This window comes from Nomascus leucogenys, chromosome 8 (assembly GCF_006542625.1).
Source record: "Nomascus leucogenys isolate Asia chromosome 8, Asia_NLE_v1, whole genome shotgun sequence".
NCBI lineage: Eukaryota > Metazoa > Chordata > Mammalia > Primates > Hylobatidae > Nomascus > Nomascus leucogenys.
The window spans coordinates 32,943,557-32,967,021 of record NC_044388.1 but is presented as its reverse complement, the minus strand read 5'-3'; the positions used below and the strand labels follow the sequence as shown (position 1 = coordinate 32,967,021).

The window sequence follows — 23,465 nt, the reverse complement described above, 5'->3', positions numbered from 1 at the left end:
TTACAGGCATGAGCCACTGTGCCCAGCCACTGCTGAGCTTCTTATACATGACGCCAAAGGAAAAAGACTACATCAAAATTAAAGATGTCTGTGCTGCAAATCATACCAATAAAAAAGTGAAAAAAGTAACTCACAGAATGAGAGAAAATATATGTAAATCATATATCTGATAAGGGACTTGTATCTAGCATATATAATGAACTCTTACAACTCAACAACAAAAAGACAACCCAAGTGAAAAACAGGCAGAGAAGGGACTTCCAGTTTCTGGTTCTGCATTTAAGGAGCTTGCAAGTTGCTACTCCACTTGAACAAGTAGAAGGTCAACCGTCTGAAAAGTCAACAACTCTTCTTGGACCTATAAGAGGGGAAGACACAAGGTAAACTACTGCCCCGGGAGCGGAGAGACAGACAGGCAAATAGAGGGAGTTGTGGCTTCCCAGAGCAGAGATCAGAGACTCCCTAGTGGAAGTTGTGGCTTAACAGAGCAGAGACTCCTGAGTGGAAACTGCTGTGAGAAACCAACACTAAGGTAAGAAAACCTGAATTGTAACTGATGAACTGCTGGAGGCTCAGACAAGTCTGAGAGTTAAAAACTCCGGGTGGACCCACTCACAGGCCAACTCCTACAATATTGAGAGATGTACCTCCAGTAGCTTGGCCAGGTCCCCACATTAAATATCAGAGAAATAAACCCTTCTGCTTCTGGCTGGGAGAGGGGAAAAGAAACCATTTTGAAAAATGACCTAGCACTGCTTTTCTTAATAAGGCCTTCCTGCAGGAGAAACTAGTTAACCAGAGCCTAACTGACCTGGGGGAAGGAAATATCCAACTCCTGCCCACTCTAGTCATCCTGTCCCATCTAAGGGGGTAGGAAAAACCGAGAAACCCTTGTGAAGTTCACAGTCCAGAGGCACAGGCTCACTGAAAGACTAAGACCTAATCACAGGACTAGTGAACACTTCTCCCCCGTCATCTTACCATCAGGTTACTATAAGCCTATTTACAGCAATTCCTTTTACCTAGAACATTATATGTCTGACTATGAAGAAAAAATTAGAAGGCATACCAAAAGGCAAAAGACACAACTTGAAGAGACAGCAAGAATAAGAAACAGACATGGCAGGGATGTTGGAATCATCAGACCAGGAAGTTAAAACAACTATAATGAACACGCTGAAGGCTCTGACGGAAAAGGTGCCAGCATTTAAGGACAGAGGGGAATGTAAGCAGAAAGATGGAAATCCGAAGAAAAACTAAAAAGAAATGCTAGAGATCAAAAAATCACTGAAACAGAAAGAAAGAATGCCTGTGATGGGCTTAGTAGTAGATAAACACGGCTGAGAAAAGAATCTCTAGGCTTGAGATATTATCAAGAGAAACTCTGAAAATGGAAAAGCAAAGACAACAAAGACTGAAAGAAATAGAACAGAATTTCCAAGAACTGTGGGACAATTACAAAATGTGTCACACAGGCCGAGTACGGCGGTTCACGCCTATAATCTCAGCACTCTGGAAGGCCGAGGCAGGAAGAGCACTTGAGCCCAGAAGTTTGTGACCAGCCTGGGCAACATAATGAGACCACATCCCCACAAAAAATGGAGGCACACGCCTCCAGTCCTGATTACTTGGGAGGCTGAGGTGGGAGAATGGCTTGGGAAAGAGTGAGACCCTGTCTCTAAAATAAATAAAAGGTGTAACATATGTGTAATAAGAACACCAGAAAGAGAAGAAACAAAATAACATAAGAAATATTTGAAACAACAGTGACTGAGAAATTCCCAGAATTAATATCAGACACCAAACCACAGATCCAGGAAGCTCAGAGAATACCAAACAGGATAAATGCCCCCCAAACCTACACGTAGGCATTTCATTTTCAAACTACAAAAAATAAAAAGAACATTCCTGAAAGAAGCTGGGGAGAGGTAGAAACACCTTACATATAGAGAAAAATAAAAATTATATCCAACTTCCCCTAAGAAACCATGCAAGCAAGAAGAGAGTACAGTGAAGTATTTAAAGTCCTGATAGGAGAAAAAACACCCGCCACCAACCTAGAATTCTGTATCCAATGAAAGTATTCTTTCAAAGGATAATAAAGGAGAAAAAAAGGCTTTCTCAGACAAAAATTCAGGGAATTTGTTGCTAATAGATCTGCCTTGCAAGAAACGTTAAAAGAAATTCTTTAGAGAGAAGGAAAATTATATAGGTCAGAAACTTAGACCCACATAAAGAAAAATGTTGAACAAAAATAAGGGTAAAATAAAACCTTTCCTTTTTCTTATTTTAAAATGATCTAACAGGGTTTGTTCAATAGCAACAATGTATTCAATTATGTATGTTGCTATAGATAGCTTATGTGTGTGTATATACATACATATATACAAATGCTTACTTATGCATGTATTTAAGTGAAATGAATGACAGCAATGACACATGGGACAGGAGGGAGGAATTAGGATTATTTTGTTATTATAAGGTATCACGTTATCTGTGAAGTGAAGTGGTAAAGTGTTATTTGAAAGTGAATTTAGATTAGTAGTAAATGCATATTGCAAATTCTAGGGCAACCACTGGAAAAAAAGAAGTAAAAAAAGAAGAATAACTGATATGCTAAGAAAGGAGAGAAAATGGAATAATACATAATGCTTAATTAAAACCACAAAGGGCAGAAAAAGAATGGAAGACAAAAATAGAAACAAAGAACAAGGGCAGCAAAAGCAGTGCTTAGAGGAAAATTTATAGCACTGAATGCCTATATTAGAAGAATAATCTAAAATAAAAAATCTAAATTTCCATCTTAGGAAACTATAAAATGAGTACATTAAACCCAAAGTAAGCAGGAGAACATAAATAATAAGAATTAGAGTGGAAATTCATGAAATTGAAACAGGAAATCAACAGAGAAACAAATCAATGAAACCAAAAACTGGTTCTTTGAAAAGACCAATAAAAAGTTGATTAGCCAAGCTAACAAAAAAGAGAGGACGGAAATGCCTAGTATCAGAAGTGAAAGAGGAGACATCACTATAGAGCCCATGAACATTAAAAGGATAACAATGGAAAACTATGAACATTCTATGCCCACAAATTTGATAACCTAGATGAAATGGACAAAGTCCCTGAAAGATACAATCTGCCAAAACTCACAAGAAGAAATACTCGATCTGAATAAGACTATATCACTGGTGAATTCTACCAAACATTTAAGCAAGACTATACCAATTCTCTACAATCTCTTTCAGAGGACAGAAGCAGAGGGAATACTTCTTAGTACTTCTTAAGTCATTCTGTGAGGCCAGCATCCTTAATACCAAAACCAGACAAAGAACTTAAAACTACTGTCTGAGTCTGTTCGAGCTGCTCTAACAAAATACCATGAACTGTTTAGCTTATGAACAACAGAAATTTACTTCTTCTAGTTCTGGTGGCCAAGATTAAGGTACTTGCATATTCAGTGCCCGGTGAGGGCCCACTTTCTCACAGATGGTGCCTTCTTGCTGTGTCTCACATGATGGAAGGAATGAGGCAGTTCTCTGGGGCCTGTTTTATTGAGTAACTAATCCCATTCATGAGGGCTCTGCCTTATTAACCTAATCACATCCCAAAAGGTCCCACCTCCTGATGGTAAGGATTTCAACACATGAATTTTTTTTTTTTTTTTTTGTGGGGGAGGAACATTCAGATCACAGCAACTACAGACGAACATCTCTCATGAACATAGATGCAAAAATCCTCAACAAAATATTAGCAAATGAAATCCAATGTATCAAATGCATAAAAAGAATATGTTGAAACCAAGTGCGATTTATCGTAATTCATCAAAACAATGAGCTAAAGTAGAAAATCTCACGATATTAGTCGATACAGAAAGTGCATTTGACAAAATCCAACACCCATTCGTGATAAAAGCTCTCAGTAAACTAGGAATAAAGGGGAACTTCCTCAACTTGATAGAGAGTATCTAAAAATGCCTATCGCTAACACCATACTTAATGGTATCCAGTGAGAAAGTCTTCATTCTCACTGAATGTGTCCAGTGTTTCCTCATGACCAGAGGCCATGAATTCTTGGCAGGAATACCACAGAAATGATGCCCCGTCTCAGTGAATAATATAGGCATGCTATATTGACCTGTTTCATCACAGGATGCCCTGGTCAAGACTGTGTCTGCCGGCTATCTACACCATGGTCACCATTTCCCCCTTTACATCTGAGTAATATTTTATGGGGAGAAATGACAATATCATGACGACACCCTGTTCCTCATCAAACCTACAACTACTAGTCTCACATCGACTGATGACTCCTGTCTCTATCACCTTTCCTATAATGGTTGCCAAATAGTGACTACTTCTACCATCCCTTCTATATTTACTAGTTGACCCTGTATGTAAGGAAGACTTTTCCCTTCTTTCCTATTTATCTATTCATTTATGTGTATCAGTATAAACTTATGGATTCCTATTTTATACAAGTTTTTAACTAATATTAACGTTATTTATTTTGTTGCTGACATTAGATTTTTGCCAGTGGGTATGCATTCAGGCTGGTTTCTGGGTCCTTCTGACATGACCCCGTCATTCTTTGATTATTTACTTACTCTCTGGAACGACAAGACGTTCTATGTTCATCCTGTATGTTTGCTGCCCAGCCCTGGAAACAGTCATTTTTCTAGGCACTGATTTCTTTTAGTGGAGAGTGGTATTTAGAAACTATGATCTTGGAACTCACTGTGTTCATTACTGCTGGGGTGTTACTGCCTCTAGAACCTCTCAGTATACACTACTAAGAAATATATGCATGCATACACACATACACACACAGAGAGAGACATATATTTATATATATAAACATACACGCTATAACTATTTCTATATATAAATTTTTAAACCCATAAGTTCATACTGATAATTCCAATACTAACATGGTACCTTGGTGTTCTTTTCAGCTTTCACCTTTTGTCTGTAAATCCCTTTAGGGAGTGAGAAAACTGGCTCTCCTTATCTTTAGGACATCTACTCATTTGCTAAATCAAATAACTTCTTTGCTCTATGTAACTAATCTCCCAAAAACTGCAGCTGCCATCTCTGCACTCCCTCCCCTTACCTCTGCATCAGTCAGGTGCCAGGTATGCTGCTGGCCACGCTTTAGGGGCACTGTCTCCACAGGCAGTGGGAAGGGGAGATGGAAAGGCAAGGGGAGATGATCTCTATAAATACTTAATAACAAACTGGTACTTTCAAAAGACATTAAAATTTCAATAGACGTAAACTCTCTAGGGAAAGTTTTACATACAGTGTTGGTAAGCAGAACTGTATGATAAAAAGACCCAGGAGGCTGCTACAGAATCTGTGGGGCCCGGTGCAAAATGAGAACATGAGTCCTTGTGAAAAAAATTATTAATAATTTCAAGACGGTGACAGCAGAGCATTAAGCCAAGTGCAAGACCCTATGAGACTGCATGGGTCACATATCCTTGAAGCTGGCCCTGATTACCAGAGAGCACAAGTCAGTGAGGATCTGGTAACACAGGCATTCACGCTGATGCTGACAATTCACAAATGTCCTTAAATTTACGTCTGCCACTATGAGAATGCAACATGGATTCAATGGTCTTTGGTAGTATCGTGCCGCAAGTATACCAGATGGAAGTTTTTCCTCATTAAGGAACAGAAATGTGGTAATTGCCAGTTTCAGTGACAAAATCTTTTTCACTGAAAATGAAAAGAGATAATTCTATGTATGCTGAGCATGTTCAATGGACAGAGTACTGCAGTACGCAATCTGGACTATATAAGCAGGCATTGTTACAGTCTTCTAGGAGTTGAAAACCTCGATGAGATAACTGACTGAGCTTGCTACATTCATCTAGGTAGGAGTTAAAATTATTTTTAGGTTTCTCCATTTGATTCAATCTAGTTCCACTTTCTTGGCCTGAAGATCGACTACATACAAGAATATTCACTGTTCTATTTCAATAGGTAACATTTCAAGCTTAGAGGTGCTGATATTTGCAATTTGCTCATCAGAAACCTTTCAAGTGATGTCTAGGCCTTTTTTTGTCTGCAGTTGCTCATACATCAGAAACATGTTTGGGTTGTGAATTGGTATTCCTATTCTAATGTTTCACGATGATTTAAATATCACATCGGCAGATAGCTGTCAAATAGCCTGAGGGCAGCAACAGTTTAATGTGGCTCCATCATGTGTCTGGACAGAATTTTACTTTTAATCATTGGCTGTACCCTTCAGGGCTAGAACACAGAATCTTCTATTAGGATTCTGCTTCATAAAAACACCCTGGAAGATGTTACTGACTCAACTGTCATAAAACTAAAAAGTATAAATAGTCTTTTTTAAAAAAAGGTAATGGGTAGGGCAGGGCAGGGAAAATAACCAATTAAAAACATCAAGTAATCTATCAGTAAACTACAGTAAAATTTTAAAAGTGTGAAACATTGTGTTCCCACTCAAATTATCTTCCTTTCCTCCATTCTCCCTTCTGATACCTGCCTAAGTTCCTTCTCGGCTGGGCGTGGTGGCTCACGCCTGCAATCCCAGCACTTTGGGAGGCCGAGGCAGGCAGATCACCTGAGGTCAGGAGTTCGAAACCAGCCTGGCCAACATGGCGAAACCCCATCTCTACTAAAAGTACAAAAATTAGCTGGGCGCGGTGACAGGAGCCTATAATCCCAGCTACTCAGGAGGCTGAGGCAGGAGAACAGCTTGAACCTGTGAGGCGGACGCTGCAGTGAGCTGAGATTGTGCCACTGCACTCCAGCCTAGGTGACAAGGGTTAGACTCTGTCTCAAAAAAAAAAAAAAAAAAAGTTCCTTCTCCACATAAACCTTGTAAGTTCAGCTTCACCAGTCAAGTGTGTTGCCTGTAATTGGTGGAAGCTGCCACTAGGTGAACCTCCATAGAGGCTAGGCAGATTTTCTAAAGGCACAGAACAGAAAGACACAAATGATTTTCCTTTACAATGATTTAAAACAAAAATAAATAAACTATAATTATTAAAAATCATCTGGACTAAATATCCTTGGAGGAGACTTTTCTCCTTTGCCAGTGGTTTCTTCCTAGCAAGACATAACTAATATCAAATTAAACAGAGTCAGGGTGCTTAACTGTAGTCTTAGACTAACAGCAATTTTCTACAGTCTCAGAATTGCTCTAAAACTTTAAGGCTGAAGCTAGAAAAAAACATTGCTGAGTAAAATCCCCATGAGTCTCTCTTCCCAAATCAGAAAGTTTCTCAGCCACTTGATGCTGTATAAACACTCAGCCTTCTCATACACATTTGGCTATAAAGTTTAAGTTAGCAATTAACATTTTTCTGAGCACTTTTATTTCAAAATTTTACTATCTAGCTTTTGACAGGTTTCTTTTTTAATTTTTTTTTTTTTTTTTTGAGACGGAGTCTCACTCTGTCACCAGGCTGAGTGCAGTGGCATGATCTCAGCTTACTGCAACCTCTGCCTCCCAGGTTCAAGCAATTCTACTGCCTCAGCCTCCCAAGTAGCTGGGATTATAGGTGCCCACCACCACATTCGGCTAATTTTTTTGTATTTTTAGTAGAGATGGGGTTTTGCCATGTTGGCCAGGCTGGTCTTGAACTCTTGACCTCAGGTGATCTGCCTGCCTCGGCCTTCCAAACTGCTTGGGAAAACAGGCGTGAGCCACCGCGCCCAGCCTGATACAAGTTTCTTTCTAAAAGTCCAGACATTTTAGATAATGTCTGAATTCCAAAATTCTAGTTACCAAATTCTAGTTATATCTGAATATAAATTTTAAAGCACTTTGAAATGGAATTTCAGGGTTTTTGTTTTTGGAGACAGGGTCTTACTCTGTTGCCTAGGCTAGAGCGCAGTGGAGCCATTACATCCTATTGCAGCTTTGATCTCCCAGGCTCAAGTAACTCTCCCACCTCAGACTCCTGAGTAGCTGGGACTACAGGCATGTGCCACCTCGCCTGGCTAATTTTTAAAATGTTTTTATTTTTTGGTAGAGATGGGGTTTCACCATGTTTCCCAGGCTGGTCTTGAACTCCTAGGCTCAAGTGATCTACCCGCCATGGCCTCCCAAACGTGAGCCACTGTGCCTGGCCGAATTTAAGGTTTTTAAATAGAGAGATGAAGCTGTTTTACTAGAACACAGCTATCAGATTGTTATTACGTGCAAAGTGTCTTATACGAACATGAATGTGGCCTCTTGGTTCCCTACTCTCCTATTCGCCTGATTGAGGAAAGAATTCAAAATGAGGCAACATTTATGAACTTTTTCTGAGCTTTCTCAATAAAAAGACAATATTTATAATCTAAATTTCATGACTGGCAAATTAAATATAAACAGACAACTGATTTAAGAAGAAACACAAATAATAGTTACAAGGGAAACTAGGGAAATGCAAATTAATACCCTTAATTAAATAAAATAAAAATACTATAAAGCACCCAATTCTATAGAGGTTGTGATAAAACCAGTAAATGTTTACTTTAAACTGGTATAATCCCTTTGGAAAGTCATATCAATATTCATAGCAAAAACTGTAACATTTATTTATTTTCCCCTTGTTCCAGAAAGGATTTAAGAAGTATAATAATAATGAAAAGATGCTTAGACCCCTTACCATGCGTAATCCTTCTCCCAGATTATACTACCCTAAGAGATTACTTCAACAGCAGTAGAAAGTTCTATGTACATGAAGTTTAGCTGTAGTGGGGGCCAGGATAATTACATTTAAAAAAGGAAGAAGAAAGCAAAGAAACCTGGAAGCAACCTAAATTTCTAACAAGGCGAACAGTTTACTAAAAAAGACAAATTAAAATTGCAGAGTACTATGCTGCCATTAAGTTTATAACCATGAAGATTATTCCAAATCCTTAGGAAATGGAACATGAAAGTGCCAACAGCAAATTTGCCAGTGTATAAAATATACTGATATGTAAAGATGCACTCCAACTTTGTAAGGAAATTTTTGGAAAAGTAATGTTAACTTGTTATTAATACATATATTGAAAGTGGTTTAGTAGTTTTACAGAGAAAACATTATTTTGCTCATGTAAATAGAATATTTTATGGCTAGAAATCAGGAAGAAACATAAGTTCTGGATAATTAGTAATATTCTACAGACTGCTGGGGGGGAGTATAAAATCACATGATCAAAAAAGAAGTGTATGAGATCATGGAGTGGTGCTACACAGCAGAAGCACAAGATGTAATACATTGACTAGAACGTGAAATCTCATACGCTACCTCAGCACTGCATACGCCTAGTCTAAAATTTCAGTGATTTCAGTGGCTGTTGAGAATAAAAAGCAAGTTCCAATATAAAATAAATCTGAATCATTTTTCAATGTGGTATATACAAAGAAATGAGTAAAAAGGAAGTAGCAAAATATAGTAAGTATGAATGAGTTCTTACGCAGGCAGTCACAGTAATAGTTTAGTAACACTCAATGCAAAACATAAAGTAACATAATGCATCTGAAGGAATTCTCCTCATGCTTACAAAAAAGTAAATGCTTTACTGAACCTCAGTCCACAGTAAGCTACATTAAAAAAAAAAAAGAATTCTAACAGAAACGTGTGTAAAAACAAACATCAGTTACATATCAAAAGCACCAAAACTACATAAAAAATAAGAAAACAAAATGGAAAATACTATGAAGATATTAGTCTTTGTACTAAAAAATCTAGCAAATGATCATATTCACAGTTAACTACATTATCAACCCTAAAGCATAAAAACCTGACATCACAGCTAGACTCTGGATGACTCTCTTCACCAATGGCATTACTGTGTTAGGAACCGAGTCATCGCTATCTTCAAACAATAAACTGTCCTCAGGCTCATCGAGGACGTTACTGATTCCACATTTTGAAAGAGATTGCACCACTGCCTCTTGTTTTACAGTATTCCATTACATTTTAATCCACCCACCTATGTGTGAAGTAAGAGTGTCACTTCGAAATCTTAAGCCTACATCCACCTGTACCACTCCTCACTCACAAGCTCCTTAAGTGATGTATTGATAGAGAAATATATGTGACAGTTGGGCCTCCTGAAATTAGAGCTTGTGGACTCTCCTATGGGCCAATTCTCCGTAGGAGAAGTGTCACGGGGTCATATCAGACGAACTGAGAACAGCCAGGTTTCCTTAACAGGCCTCATAGGTTGCTTATTAATAATGTCATGCCTTTCTTATCATACAACCTTTTGGTTGTATCATATAAGTGTTCTCCACTCTTCCTGTCATCACTCCTTTACATTTTTCCTATAGAGACTATTTCTGCTGCCCTTGTTTTCTTCAAGTCCTTATTTTCTCAGTTGTTGGTAGGCCAGGATAATGTCACATAGTGGTATTTAAAAGTGTATAAAATTAAGCTTTTAATGGTATAGCAATGTCTCTGCTGCTTTTGACTCATCTGGTTACAGCAGAAAGAAATTTAAGCTGAAAACGAAGGGAGAAAATGCAAATTCTTCATCTGATTGCCTGTGGGATCCATGCCTTGTTACTTTCGGTATTTCTGGATGTGAAATTGCTAACTATTTTGTGCTATCTGTTGCCATGCTCTGCGGCTGAGAAGCTGCATCTTTACTGCTCTCTGGTTGCTTGAGTCAGTTATACATGCAAATCATCTTCTTCTTTTGTCTCTGTGAATGCTATTTACTGCAGCTTTGTTGTCTACTGTATTAATTTAGATTTTGAAACAATCACAAAGTTAAAAAGTCCCAAGTGCAGTACAAATAATTATTTTTCTGAACTATTTGAAAGTTAATTTGCAAATAAGATGTCCCAACGCCCTGAGGATACTTTAAGTATTTCCTACGAGGATATTCTCTTACATAACCACGAAAGAACCATCAAAATGAGGAAGTTAACATGGATACTTCACTAGTGTCTAATCCCAGACCCCATTTGAGTTTCACCAGTGTCCCAATAAAGTCCTTTACAGCCAAAGGACCTAGTTCGGAACCTTGTATTTAATTGTCATGTCTGTGTAGTCTCCTTCAAGTTGGAACTCTTTTCTTCATCCTGATACTTTTGAAGATTACGGGCCAGTTATGTTTTAGAATGTTCCTCAATTTTGTTTTGTCTAACGTTTCCTGACTATTGGATTCAGATTGTGAAGTTCTGGCTGAGTAACAGAGAAGTGATGCTATGTTCTCAAACCCTCTATCAGGCAGCCTAGAATTGTGATTTGTCCTATTACTGATAATGTTCACTTTGATCAGCTGCCAAGTTTTCCCACTATTAGGTTATTCTCTTTCACTCTGCAATTGGTAAGTATGGTGGGGGAGATACTCTGAAACTATGTGCAGTCGGTAGTCGGTTCTAGTTCTGTTAGCAGGCAGTAGTAAACGTTCTACCAAGTGTCACCAACACACTTATATTGTATACCGAGCAATTGCTCCTAGGGAAAATACAAGGTTAGGTTCCTGTGAGGCACTGGTCACAATATTTTTGTCGACTGTTTAATACATAACCTTGTTTTATGTGTGTTTCTGTTTAAACACACCTTATCTTATATATATTGTTGATTCATGAACACTGAACTCATGGCCAACGGCACATCACTCATGCCTGAACAAAGCTTACATAACATGTATTCTCTCCAGAAGGCACGTCACAGCCTTCCTGCACTCAGGAGCAATAGCCAGCACTTCAGTACTATGCTTGAGGGCCACACTAAATGGCAAATCCTCAAAAAACGCACAAAACTTTGAAAAACATGGCATGAAACAGACTGCAAGAAGGACATTGGCTCCCAGTGTGAGCATTGAAATGAGAAGGCAGAGCACCACCTGTTTGACCTCAGCTGGTGACAACGCTGGGCAACTCAAATTTTTCACTGTTAAGCATGCCCAAGAATGACTGTGAAAATGCCAGTATTGGATTTGAGTCACAAACGAATGTTAGTGAGTAGGAAAATTTGCAAATAAGGAATCTGAGAATGATGAAGACTGACTGCAAATATTATATTTCTGAATCACACTTCTAACTTATTAATTATGAATATTGGTATAAACTGGTGGATTCCTATTTTATTCAGCTGGTTATAATCTGTTAATATCAATATTTATTTTGATTCTCAAATTGTCCCAGATTTGGCCAGTGGGAGCCCTTTAAGCCAGCTTCCCTCTTCTTCTTTGAACACTTCCTTACTTTCTGGCACAAGAAGTTCCTTTTAGTAATGGAGAGCATTTAGAGACCAAGATCTAGAAACCAGCTGGGCTCACTGGAAACTAAGTACACTCATTGCTATAAAACACACACACACACACACACACACACACACACTTACAGCTGTCCCTCGGTATCCAAAGGGGATTGGTTCTAGGACTCCCAAAGTCCCTCATGGATGCTCAAGTCCCTCATATAAAATGGTGTAGTATTTGCATATAACCTATGCACATCCTCCTGTATACTTTAAATCACCTCTAGATTACTTTTTTTGAGATGGAGTTTCACTTTTGTCACCCAGGTTGGAATGCAATGACATGATCTCTGCTCACTGCAACCTCCGCCTCCCGGGTTCAAGTGATTCTCCTGCCTCAGCCTCCTGAGTAGCTGGGATTACAGGCACCTGCCACCACGTCTGGCCATTTTTTGTATTTTTAGTAGAGACAGGGTTTCACCATGTTGGCCAGGCTGGTCTCGAACTCCTGACCTCAGGTAATCCGCCCACTTCGGCCTCCCAAAATGCTGGGATTGCAGACGTGAGCCACCACGCCTGGTCTCTAGATTACTTATTGATATCTAATACACTGTAAGTACTATAACTAATTGATACACTGTATTGTTTAGGGAGTAATGACAAGAAAAAAATCTGTACATGTTCAGTACAGATGCAACAACCACCCACTGTTTTTTCTGAATATTTTCCATCTGCAGTTGGTTGAATTTGAAGAATGCAGAATCCGAGGATGTGAAGGGCCGACAGTGTTATTATTCATTACATTTACACTTATTTCTACATCTACCTATATGTTGGAAACCATAAGTTCACACCACTATCTCCTGTTCCAAAATACCGCAGTGCTCACACTAATTTTCTCCTTTTTCAACTTTTGTAATTGACTTCTAAGATAACAAAAAAAACCTAGCACCCATTATCCCTAATATATCTGCTAATTAGATTAACTCCTTGTAAGTAACTGGTCTTTTCTTGCTGTTTCCTCTTCTGCATATACCCCCAACCCACCCCTGGAGGACGTACAGCTCTGACATCCTGTACCAGATACCAGATCTGCCCTTGGTGAGAATGAATGCCCTTTTCGTCACATTCTGACTTCATCAGCCTGCACCACGCCTCTGCCTCCTGCATGTGAATGAGTGACCTTCTCACCCTGCTCTGGACCGCTGTGGCTCCCTGCCTCCTGCACATGGACACCTACACTGCTCCGCACCACCTAATGTCTTTTGGACTGAATTGCTTCAGAAGGGTTGAACGACAAGGGGAAGGGCCACGCGAGCAATTTCAACAGTTGATTTTTCTATTAAAATCTCCTTAGTATTCTTAAGTGTATTTTTAAAAATAGAGACCATATAGGCAATTTAGATCCTGCAGTTTGGCCAATGATTTTAAAACTGTGAGAAATCAGTATGCAGCAGAAGTATCATGTAAATGTCCTTTGACCTTCAAGCAAGTCCGTTACTTTATATCCTTGATAATTTTCCTTAAGTAGTTAATTAGGCTTGTTTTCAGTGTTCATTGCTTTACATGATCAGTCACACAGTTTCTGTGCTCAGTGGAGTCCTGCTCTAGCAGCTGATTGTAACGCATTTGCAGTCTCCTTCTGGCCTTGCATTCGTAATATTGGAACCTGGGTAGTTTTTGGCAGGGTGATGGGAATGTGTGTGTGGGAACTGGCTTTGTTAGGATTGTAGGTATACAGGTAACTTTATGGCTTCTAAAATTTTTCTGTGATGTTATGTTACGTTTCCAGTATATATGTATGTATGTATGTAAGTACAAATAGGTAAATAAGGTTCCTGATCGTAAATGAGATCTTACTTTCTCTTTTCTAGGAAGAAAGTTCAGATTATTTCATTTTCTTCAAGCCATCAGAAATATGTCACCTTTCCTCCATATTTACATTAATATCTGTAAAGAGTGATTGTTGCTACTCTTTTTCTTTCAGAGGCTCTAGAACAGAGATTGCACACTTGGCCACACTTCTTATGCTCATACCCATTACTGCATCTAGATGGAAGCAGACCTGGAAGAGGAAACACTGAACTAGACCATAAGCTGCTCGGAAGCAAGCACCATGCCTATTGACCATCATGGCTCCGTCTCCAGGCTCATGAATGAATGGGTAGATAAATAAATATGATATTGGCAAAGTGGCTTAGACATGCTATGATTTTCATCCCTCTCTATTTACAGATAGCATTCCAGCTGTCTTATTTCCATTAAAAAAAATCCAAAACCCTCAATATGAAATCAGACTATTTCCATGAGAAATGGTAAACAGACTAGTCACCAACTATTTTAGGAATAAAAGATAACACACTACCTCTGCACTCGATACACTCGAGTCCATGGAGGCACGAGGGCTAGGATCCGAGCCACCAATTCGACCAGGTCACTAGGAGAGTAACTCTTATATCTTCCTGATTTCCAAAGCTCATAAAGCCCGGTCCCACGAATCACCAGGGTAGGATAGAGTTTCAGACCATCGGGACGAAAAGCAGGGTTCTCAAAAAACTCCTGTGAATAGAGAACAGAAAATGACTTCTCCATTAGTTATGCAGAGATCACCGAAGGTGAAATCTCAACCCTTGACAGCTTCTCTGGCACACCCAGTAGGCCCTGGGGTAGTCTTTGCTTCTGACCAGGTAGGGCGTACAGACAGAACAGAAACTCCTTGTTTCTGTAGCCTCACTGGGGCAAAGCAAGTGTGTGCTGGACTGCACTAGGCCCTCACCATTCCAGCTTGTCTCCTGCACAATCTCATCTCATGCCACCCCTCACCATCTGGCCTTTCCACTCCTGCAAAGGCAATTTCCTTTGCCTGGAAAGTTCATCAATTTTTCTTTATCTAGCTCATCTTCAGGTCTCAGTTTGAATGCCACTTCTTCAGAGAGGCCCCTCTGACCTTCAAATACTAGCTGTCCCACTTAAAAAAAAAATCCCATTGAACCCAGTATTACCTCTTTCTTATCATCACATGATAATCTATTCAATGTCTGCCTTCACCTCTAGAGTATATCTTCCTTTAATAATGGAATATACTTAATTACTTAAACATTTCAAAAGTTGTGACAGAGATCATCTAGCTTACAAAATTTAAAATGTTTACTACAGGGCCCTTTAGAGGAAAAGTTTGCTGATCCCTGGATATGACTACTCTGTCCCTAAGCCAACTGGCACCAACCATTCCTATCCTGGGCTACACGTTGTCCATTTGTTATCTGGACACTGAGCAATACATCTAACTCAACTACTTTTGGCACAGTCATTTCTTATACTACATCACCCCAGCTGGCTGCTTTCTTTCTTTATTTTGGGATGTAGCAATGAGACACCAGGCATTCTCCTTTCCATGACTTTGCACTGATAATTTGCTCTAATCTTGTTTTTCATAATATATTTTGGAGAAATGAAAGTGGACTCACAGTCCCCTCTCACTCCCACCTCGGTGGGAGTATCTACTCAGCTGGCAGGGCTCTATCTTGTAAACTGGAAAAATCCTTTTTATCTTTGCCACATTATTCTTCCAAAGCTCTTCATTGTTTAACTTGCTTTACAAAGAAATATAACAACAGACTTTTCCATCTCTCATTGACATCTGTCACATTCTTAAATGCTGTATTCTTTATGTACTATTTAGTTTCAGAGATCTTCTGTAATCGTGTGATTTTCCTATAACATTTATATTTTAAAGAATCATCAGGTCTTTAATAAATATTCTGCAGCCATCCCACAAAGAGCACGTATGGAAGCCATTGTTCACCCAGTCTGAATCCACATTTGAACATGGGATTTAGAAAAGTATTTCTGGTGCTTGTATAGTAAGTTTCGGAGACATATGGGCTGATACATTCTTTTGGAAAGAATGAAAATTGATTGGTTCTCAATTTTCGGTTACGCTAGAGAATTTAAAAAAGTGTTTCTTTTCTTTCCCTCCAAAACCACACTAAAGTAACAGGGGCCAGGCGCAGTGGCTCACACCTGTAATCCCAGCACTTTGGGAGGCCAAGGGAGGCAGATCACCTGAGGTCAGGAGTTCAAGACCAGCCTGGCCAACATGGTGAAACCCCATCTCTACTAAAAATACAAAAATTAGCTGGACGTGATGGTGCGCACCTGTATTCCCAGCTATTGAGGTGGCTGAGGCACGAGAATCGCTTGAATCCAGGAGGCGGAGGTTGCAGTGAGCCAAGATCGTGCCACTGCACTCCAGCCTGGGCGACAGAGTGAGACTCCATCTCAAGAAGAGAAAAAAAAAAAAAAAAAAAAGGAACAGGAAAGAATTTTTTAAAAAGTATAAACCCAGAAGAACAAAGAGAACAAGAAAGGAGGCAAGAATGAGACCCAAGATGGCAACAAATTCTTCAAAGACAGAAACTAGGAAGGCTTGTGAATGACTTTGCAAGTAAAGAAAACAGTAAAAGCAGACAGTAACGAAAGGCCTGCTCAATCACACTGCAGAATCCCAGAAAGGCTCATGGATCAGAGGTACCAAGAACTGGGCAGGATGGAGGAGAGACATGGAAATAAAAACAGGGGTACTGGATCAAGTGTGTACATAGAGGGAATTATCCGTTAACCCTTAGCCTTTCCCAAACAGGCAGATGAGAACATTTAGTCCCTGAAGAAACTGGAAAGCTTCTGCGCTATGAGATTCCAGGTACAAAGGAAGGTCTAGATGAAGACCAAGGCTGAAAACAGGGAAAAGCCAGCACATAGACTGGTGGACTCTCCGCCCCACTCTCTGGATGTCAGCAAAAAACTTCCTGAGATATACTCAGGCCACCCAGCCCAAAGCAGGAAGTTGGGAGAATTCATCTCTGGATGAATCAAATGGATCTACGTAAGAGTTCATGATACTGACATTTAGGAATCCCCTAAAGAAAGGAGCGCTTATTGCTAAAAGAACATTCTTCAGTGAAGCACACCTGCAAGCTAGGCACACAGGCCTTGCCATCCGGTTTTTCAATCCCCTACTCTTAAAAGCATAAGAAATCGCTTTAGGCCAGGTGCAGTGGCTCACGCCTGTAATCTCAGCACTTTGGGAGGCTGAGGTGGGCGGATCACGAGGTCAGAAGTTCAAGACCAACCTGGTCAACATGGTGAAACCCTGTCTCTACTAAAAATACAAAAAATTAGCCAGGTGTGGTGGCGGGCACCTGTAATCCCAGCTACTCAGGAGGCTGAGGCAGGAGAATTGCTTGAACCCGGGAGGCAGAGGTTGAAGTGAGCCAAGACTGTGCCATTGCACTCCAGCCTGAGTGACAGTGTGAGACTCTGTCTCAAGAAAAAAAAAAAAAGGGCATAAGAAACTGGCTGAAGATCATCATAAACTTGGGGAAAGCCTAGAACATTAAGGGGCCAACCAAAACAAAAACAAAAGGCACTTGGAGGAAACAGAGGCATTGCATACAGAAAAATAAAATGTATAAAAAATATCTGTAACAAATTTCTTCAGAGAAATAAGAAAAGATAAATTACATCCACAATACAAGACCAAGGTGCTGTAGAAAACTGAGAAACCAAATGTAGTTTTAAATTTCGCTTCTTTGAAGATTAATTACTTTGAGAACTTTTTGATAGGTTTATTGGCTATCTGAATATTCTCTTTTGTGAAATGCTTGTTCAAATTTTTTGCCCATTTTCCTACTGAGCTGTTTGCCTCTTCTTATCAATTTCTAAAGCTTATTTATTTTAAAACAATTTAATCTGTAGAGAATTCTTCTCTAGAAAGAACTCAGATTTTTCATTTTAGCTCCCTCTGTTACTCTTTACTAGGACACATTAGAAAAGAAATATGATCCACCCATATTCCCTGTGAGTTTCCCTGCAAAGATTACAAACAAGCAAATAAATCTGTTTACAAGAAGGGTTGTCCTTGCAATATTATTACTGAACTATTCCTTATGTTGAAGACACCAAGGAAAATACCTACTGAGACTCAGCTATTTGCTATGGCTTCCTACAGTATGAAACATACTATATTTTTCAGGAGCACTTAAACTTTATGAGTTCTGGCTATCCTATTGGTCCCCCTAGGAGCTGTGCTAAAGAAAAGTGTGTTTCACACTTGGACACAGGGTGGGGAACATCATACCCCGGGGCCTGTTGTGGGGTGGGGGGCAGGCGGAGGGGTAGCATTAGGAGAAATACCTAATGTAAATGACAAGTTGATGGGTGCAGCCAACCAAAGTGGCACATGCATACCTATGTAACAAACCTGCACATTGTGCACACGTACCCTAGAACTTAAAGTATAATAATAATAATAAAAAGTGTGTTTCAGGTGCCTTTTTGGCCTGGTGTCTGAGCACCTGGCTATTAGTTACTGAGAAGAGGATACTAGACTCACAGTCTATTACACAGCCATTGTGGGGGAATTACAAAGAGGGATATCTGTGAATTAATGTTATCTCATAAACAGGTCCTCAGGTGCAGTTCACCAGCTTAAAAAATAATAAAAGTAAACTTCTTGAGAGGAAAGAATTATTAACTTCACAAATAAGACATGGTAAACTGCATTTTTCTAAACAGAGCAAATTAAAAGTACTTTTATAGATGAAATAACTTGATAAATATTGTCATCATCTTAAAACACACTTGCCCTATCGGAGAATCTGAAGAAAAACAAAAGGCCTGACCAATCTCATTTCCCACAACAAAGTTAACATGGATCAAGAAACTGTGAGAGTTAAAATAACAACAATAAAACAACCCAAAGTTAAAATTCAGAGAACAGAAAGGCAGTTCTAAGCTTAGAAGCATTTGAAGAAAAAAAAAAAAGAAAAAAAAGATCAACTTAATGGAAGCACAAGTAAAAGGTCAACAATAGGTTAAGGAAAATATTTAAAACAAATATAAAAACGAATGAGTCCATAATCTCCTTACCTAGAAAATTCATATAAACTAATACTAAAAATATTCTTATCCCAACAGAGTAATGAGTCAGAGGATAAAAACACACAATTCCAAAAAGATGAAAGAAATGTAATTAGTAAATACAAACTTGAAAAATACATTATTACAATTTCAAAATGCAAGTTAAAATGGCACTTTTATTGATCAAACTAGCAAACAGTAAAATATATGTACATATGTGCATATGCATGTATAAGCATATATAGAAAATAAACAGGAGAGAATTATTTGGGAAGAAAAACTCTGCTGAAATGAGTATAAATTGTTATAACTCTCTGCAAAGCAACTTATTAATACAGTGAGATTCTTAAAATGTTTCTACCTTTACCTGATAATTCTACTCCATGGAATTTATCATAAGCAGATAAACCTAAATACTAAAAAAAATTATACACATGAAGTCATTTACCTGCAGTGTTTTTTAAATAATATTTAAAAACCAGTATATCTTAAATTCTGAAAAACTTGCAAGGGGTTAAGCAAGGTATGACATATTAAATTAAAAAGACATTTAAATATGTTAACATGTTAACAGAGACCAGGCTACAACATGGATAAATGCTTGTTATAATGTTAAGTGAAAAAACTATTACAATAATTTCCTATGTCATATATATTTGTATGTCTGTGTTATATTTGCATAAACAAACTCACCCCCCAAAAAACCTAAGCATAGAAAAATCTTGGAAAGAATTCATTAAAATGTTAAGAGTTTTGTCTGATGGGGCTGTGGGTGATGTCTCTTACCCTACTGTGTTTCTAATATTCTATAACAATGGAAAACACCAGCAGTAAACAAGCAACAAGAGCAGATGGGATAAGAAACATGCAGAGGCATTCTGAATGCACCTGGCTGAAGTCACACTTACTGTGAACTGTTCAATGTCTCTTTCTAGTCCCACATTTGGCAGGTCAGGCATCATATGGGCCACCACTTTGAAACCGGAATCTTTGGCCAGATGAAATGACTCACACACTGCCTTCACAGTGTGGCCCCTAAGGAAAGAAAATCACTACCTGTGAAAATCACTACCTATTTGTGTAACATCTGTTACACAAATAAATGGGTGACAAAGTTAAAACAAGAAACAAGGGGAAAACAATCTCTGAGACAGGTAACAGAAATTCCATAACCAAAATCATATGGCTGGGGGAAAAGACATCTCAGAAAGTCATTTTTTACATCCCCACCTCTCAAGAGGCCTGGAAGTAAATAACTTTATTTCTGAGATATTTCTCAGAAATTCCCTTACACATCTACTTAAAGTCTTGAAAGTAAAGCATTGGGGTAGCAAAAGTTAATGTGTATTAAAATTATTTGGTTTAGCATCACCAGTCAAAATAAGCTTATGAATGTAAACACCTGTATTAAAAATTAAAATGAGCTCAGAACCATGCAGAAGTAGCAAGCTGCTATGTTCTTTCCTTTAAAGATCTTGTGAAATTATTTGTAGACAGCGAGGAAGAGTGAAACCTATGATACAAAATAGATGTCACTGGTGGGTTTGGAGGATCCTTAAATAACAGCAGAAAGAGAGAATGACTTAGTGAGAAGGCAGAGTCATTTGGGGTCACGTGGATAAATCATCTTAACTTGGCATTCTAGAGCCACATCCAGCAGGAAACAAGTCCTAATGATAGTTTTGGGCAACTAAACTGAAGCCCTGTGGCGATCCTTCTGCCACCAAGGTGTTCCCATTCATGGCAGAAGGATCCTAGAAACCACAGACTCCATCTCACTCTCTCAGAATGCTCCCAACCATTTCCATGGCTTCAATTTCTAATGTCTTTTTGCTGATGACTTCCCAAATCCTAGGACAAGGCCAGGCCTCTCTCCTGAATTCCAAACCCTAATAACCAATACTTTAAAGCAGCACTATTTAAAATGACAGCCACTAGGCACATGTGGTTATTAAAATTTATATTTAGAGAATTAAAATGGAAAACTCAGTTGCAGGCACAGAACATTTTGATCGCTGCTGAATTGTCTATTGCCTAGCCCTGCTCTAAAGCAAACCTTCACTTGGCTATTCCACACGTATCTGAAACTTAGTGTAGCCAAATGAAACCCATGTTGTCTCCAAGCCTCTTTGACTTCCCATTCTCTCTTATCCTCACTTCCAATCAGTCACCAATCACCACCATTCACTTCTTTCCAGGACATCAGTATTTCCTGCTTAATTTCTGTAACAGCCTCGTACCCGATCTCCCTTCCAACTTGCTCGTCTCTGACCTGCCCCTTACACTGTAAGCGATCCTTCTAAGCTGCAGATGTGCTTCATCACATTGTAGCTTTATGCCTGCTGGTGGCTTGCTCCATTAGATTAATGTCCAGCCTCCCTGGGCTGACTCCTCAGGCCCCTAATAATCAGCCCCTCTGCCTGCTTTTCAGCCTCACCTCTTATCACTCTCCTATTTCACTTTCTAATCAAACTAAGCTACTCCAAATTCCTCAAATGTACTATGCACTCCCATCTCCAGGAGTTCGTATTTTCTTTCTGCCTCAATCTTCCTCTTCTGCACCTGACCAACTCAGACTCTTCCGTGAAGTCCCAACTCAGATGTCCAATTCTTCAGAAAGCTTCCCCTTCCCCTCCATCTGCACAGCTGTCTCTCTAGCACAGCCTTTGAGGGCTATAACACTCCACAGTTTCCCTGGTTGAAGCCTTTTCTCACATAAGAGCATCCTATTCGGTTACTCTTTCTTAATTAAACATGATATCCATGAGATTCTTCCCCATGCTAAAAAATATTCAACAGATCTCTATTCCTTAAGGGAAAATTCCATCCTCCTCGGCCTGGCATTCCTCTTGGTTGTTTCTAAGACGCTGATCAGTGCTTGTCTCCCTAGTTCCCCTTTGCTTCCTTCTCCTGGCACAACACCAATCACATCTACCCAAATCCTACAGAATAAAGGGGACTTTAACATTCAACTCAACACATCCTTCCTCCAAAGCCCACCGTTACAATTCTCAGTCAATCATCTCAGCTGCCTAATAAACTCTCAATTGTCTCCCCTACTCCACTAATTCAGCAATTAACTGTGAAGTTCCTTATACAGTTAACCTTTCACGGGTATTTTCTTTTCAACTAAAAGATATATTTCTAGAGGGAACAAAATAAAGCTCTAACAACTCTTACTTCCTTCTTTCCTTGCAGTCCCAAATTTCTCAAAGTTTACAACCATGGCATCACCAAACTTTTTGCTAGTTGGTATCTGTTCCACAAAAATGAATCTCTTAAACATTACCCTGATGTCCTTTATAGTCAAACTCTTTTCTCTGTTCTTGGCCTTCTCTCCTGCTTTAAACTACTAACCCCAAGTCCTCTCCCCTGCTTTCTATATGGACAAGGCTGCTTAGGACAAGAAGAGGGAGAGAGATGAGCGTGTTTACAGGCTGCTGGAAAAGACCCACTAGAGAAAGACTGAAAATGAGGGAAAGAGGGGATGGAATTAAGAGCACAGACAGAAGAAAGAACTTTGAAAAGGAAGAATACCCATACTTCTTTCCCTAAGAGTGGTCAGAAGGAAGAAAGGCTGGGTATGAATGTAGAGAAAATTGGTGAAGTTGGAGAAGACTTGTGCAAGATCACCTACCACCATCTTACCTGTTGGTGTCTCTAGCCACATCTTCATAAACGCTCTGCACCCCAATCTCCAGCCTTGTGCAGCCATAGGTCAACATGTCACTTAAATGCCGCTTCATGCAGTAATCTGGTCTGGTTTCAATAGTAATTCCAATACACTTTGTGAGGCTTCTCTCAGAATACCTGTAGAGCAAATCTAAAATAATTAACCTGTTGCAGGTTTTAAGACATTACTCCGTCTCAAAAAACTGCCTTCTCTCTGTCCTCCTAGTATGAGATAGTGGTAAAGAGTGTAGGCTCTGGAGCCAGGCTGAGTTCAAATCCTGGCTCTGCTACTTCCTAACTATGCACATGAGGATGCTATTAACCTCTGTGCTTAGGTTCCTTTAACTGCAAAATGAGGATAATATACTATCTACACCTCATAGGACTGACGTGACTGAGCTAGCATAGTAATGTTATTATCATCATTATCATTATTATTCTCCTGCAGTAAGCTGCAACCATAATCTCCTTGAAAGCAGTGATTTCAACTGTGAAAACCTATTTTTCAATTCCTAGCAACCATTTTTCACATAAGTGAAAACCATCTGCATTATTTATTTCCCACTCTATATTTTTAAGTCATTTTAAATGAAAGAAAAAAAAGGGGGGAGGGCATATGTAATGATTATAGGAATATTTTAGATGAAATGTCTTCTATATACACAAAAGCCTTTTCACCTAGTCTGTTCATCTTAGCAATGAT

General features: G+C 39.1%; 1 protein-coding gene across 2 annotated transcripts in view; it reads right to left on the bottom strand.

Annotated features, from left to right (window-relative positions):
- Positions 1-23,465, bottom strand: part of ELP3 (elongator acetyltransferase complex subunit 3) — a 98,018-nt gene that overhangs the window by 38,533 nt on the left and 36,020 nt on the right. For both annotated transcript variants that reach the window (XM_003272917.4, XM_030817021.1), the window contains 3 exons: positions 22,739-22,900; positions 19,999-20,125; positions 14,535-14,728 (listed from right to left, as the gene is read on the bottom strand). In XM_003272917.4, coding sequence (XP_003272965.1) covers positions 14,535-14,728; positions 19,999-20,125; positions 22,739-22,900 — 483 coding nt within the window. The remainder of the gene's footprint in view (positions 1-14,534; positions 14,729-19,998; positions 20,126-22,738; positions 22,901-23,465) is intronic.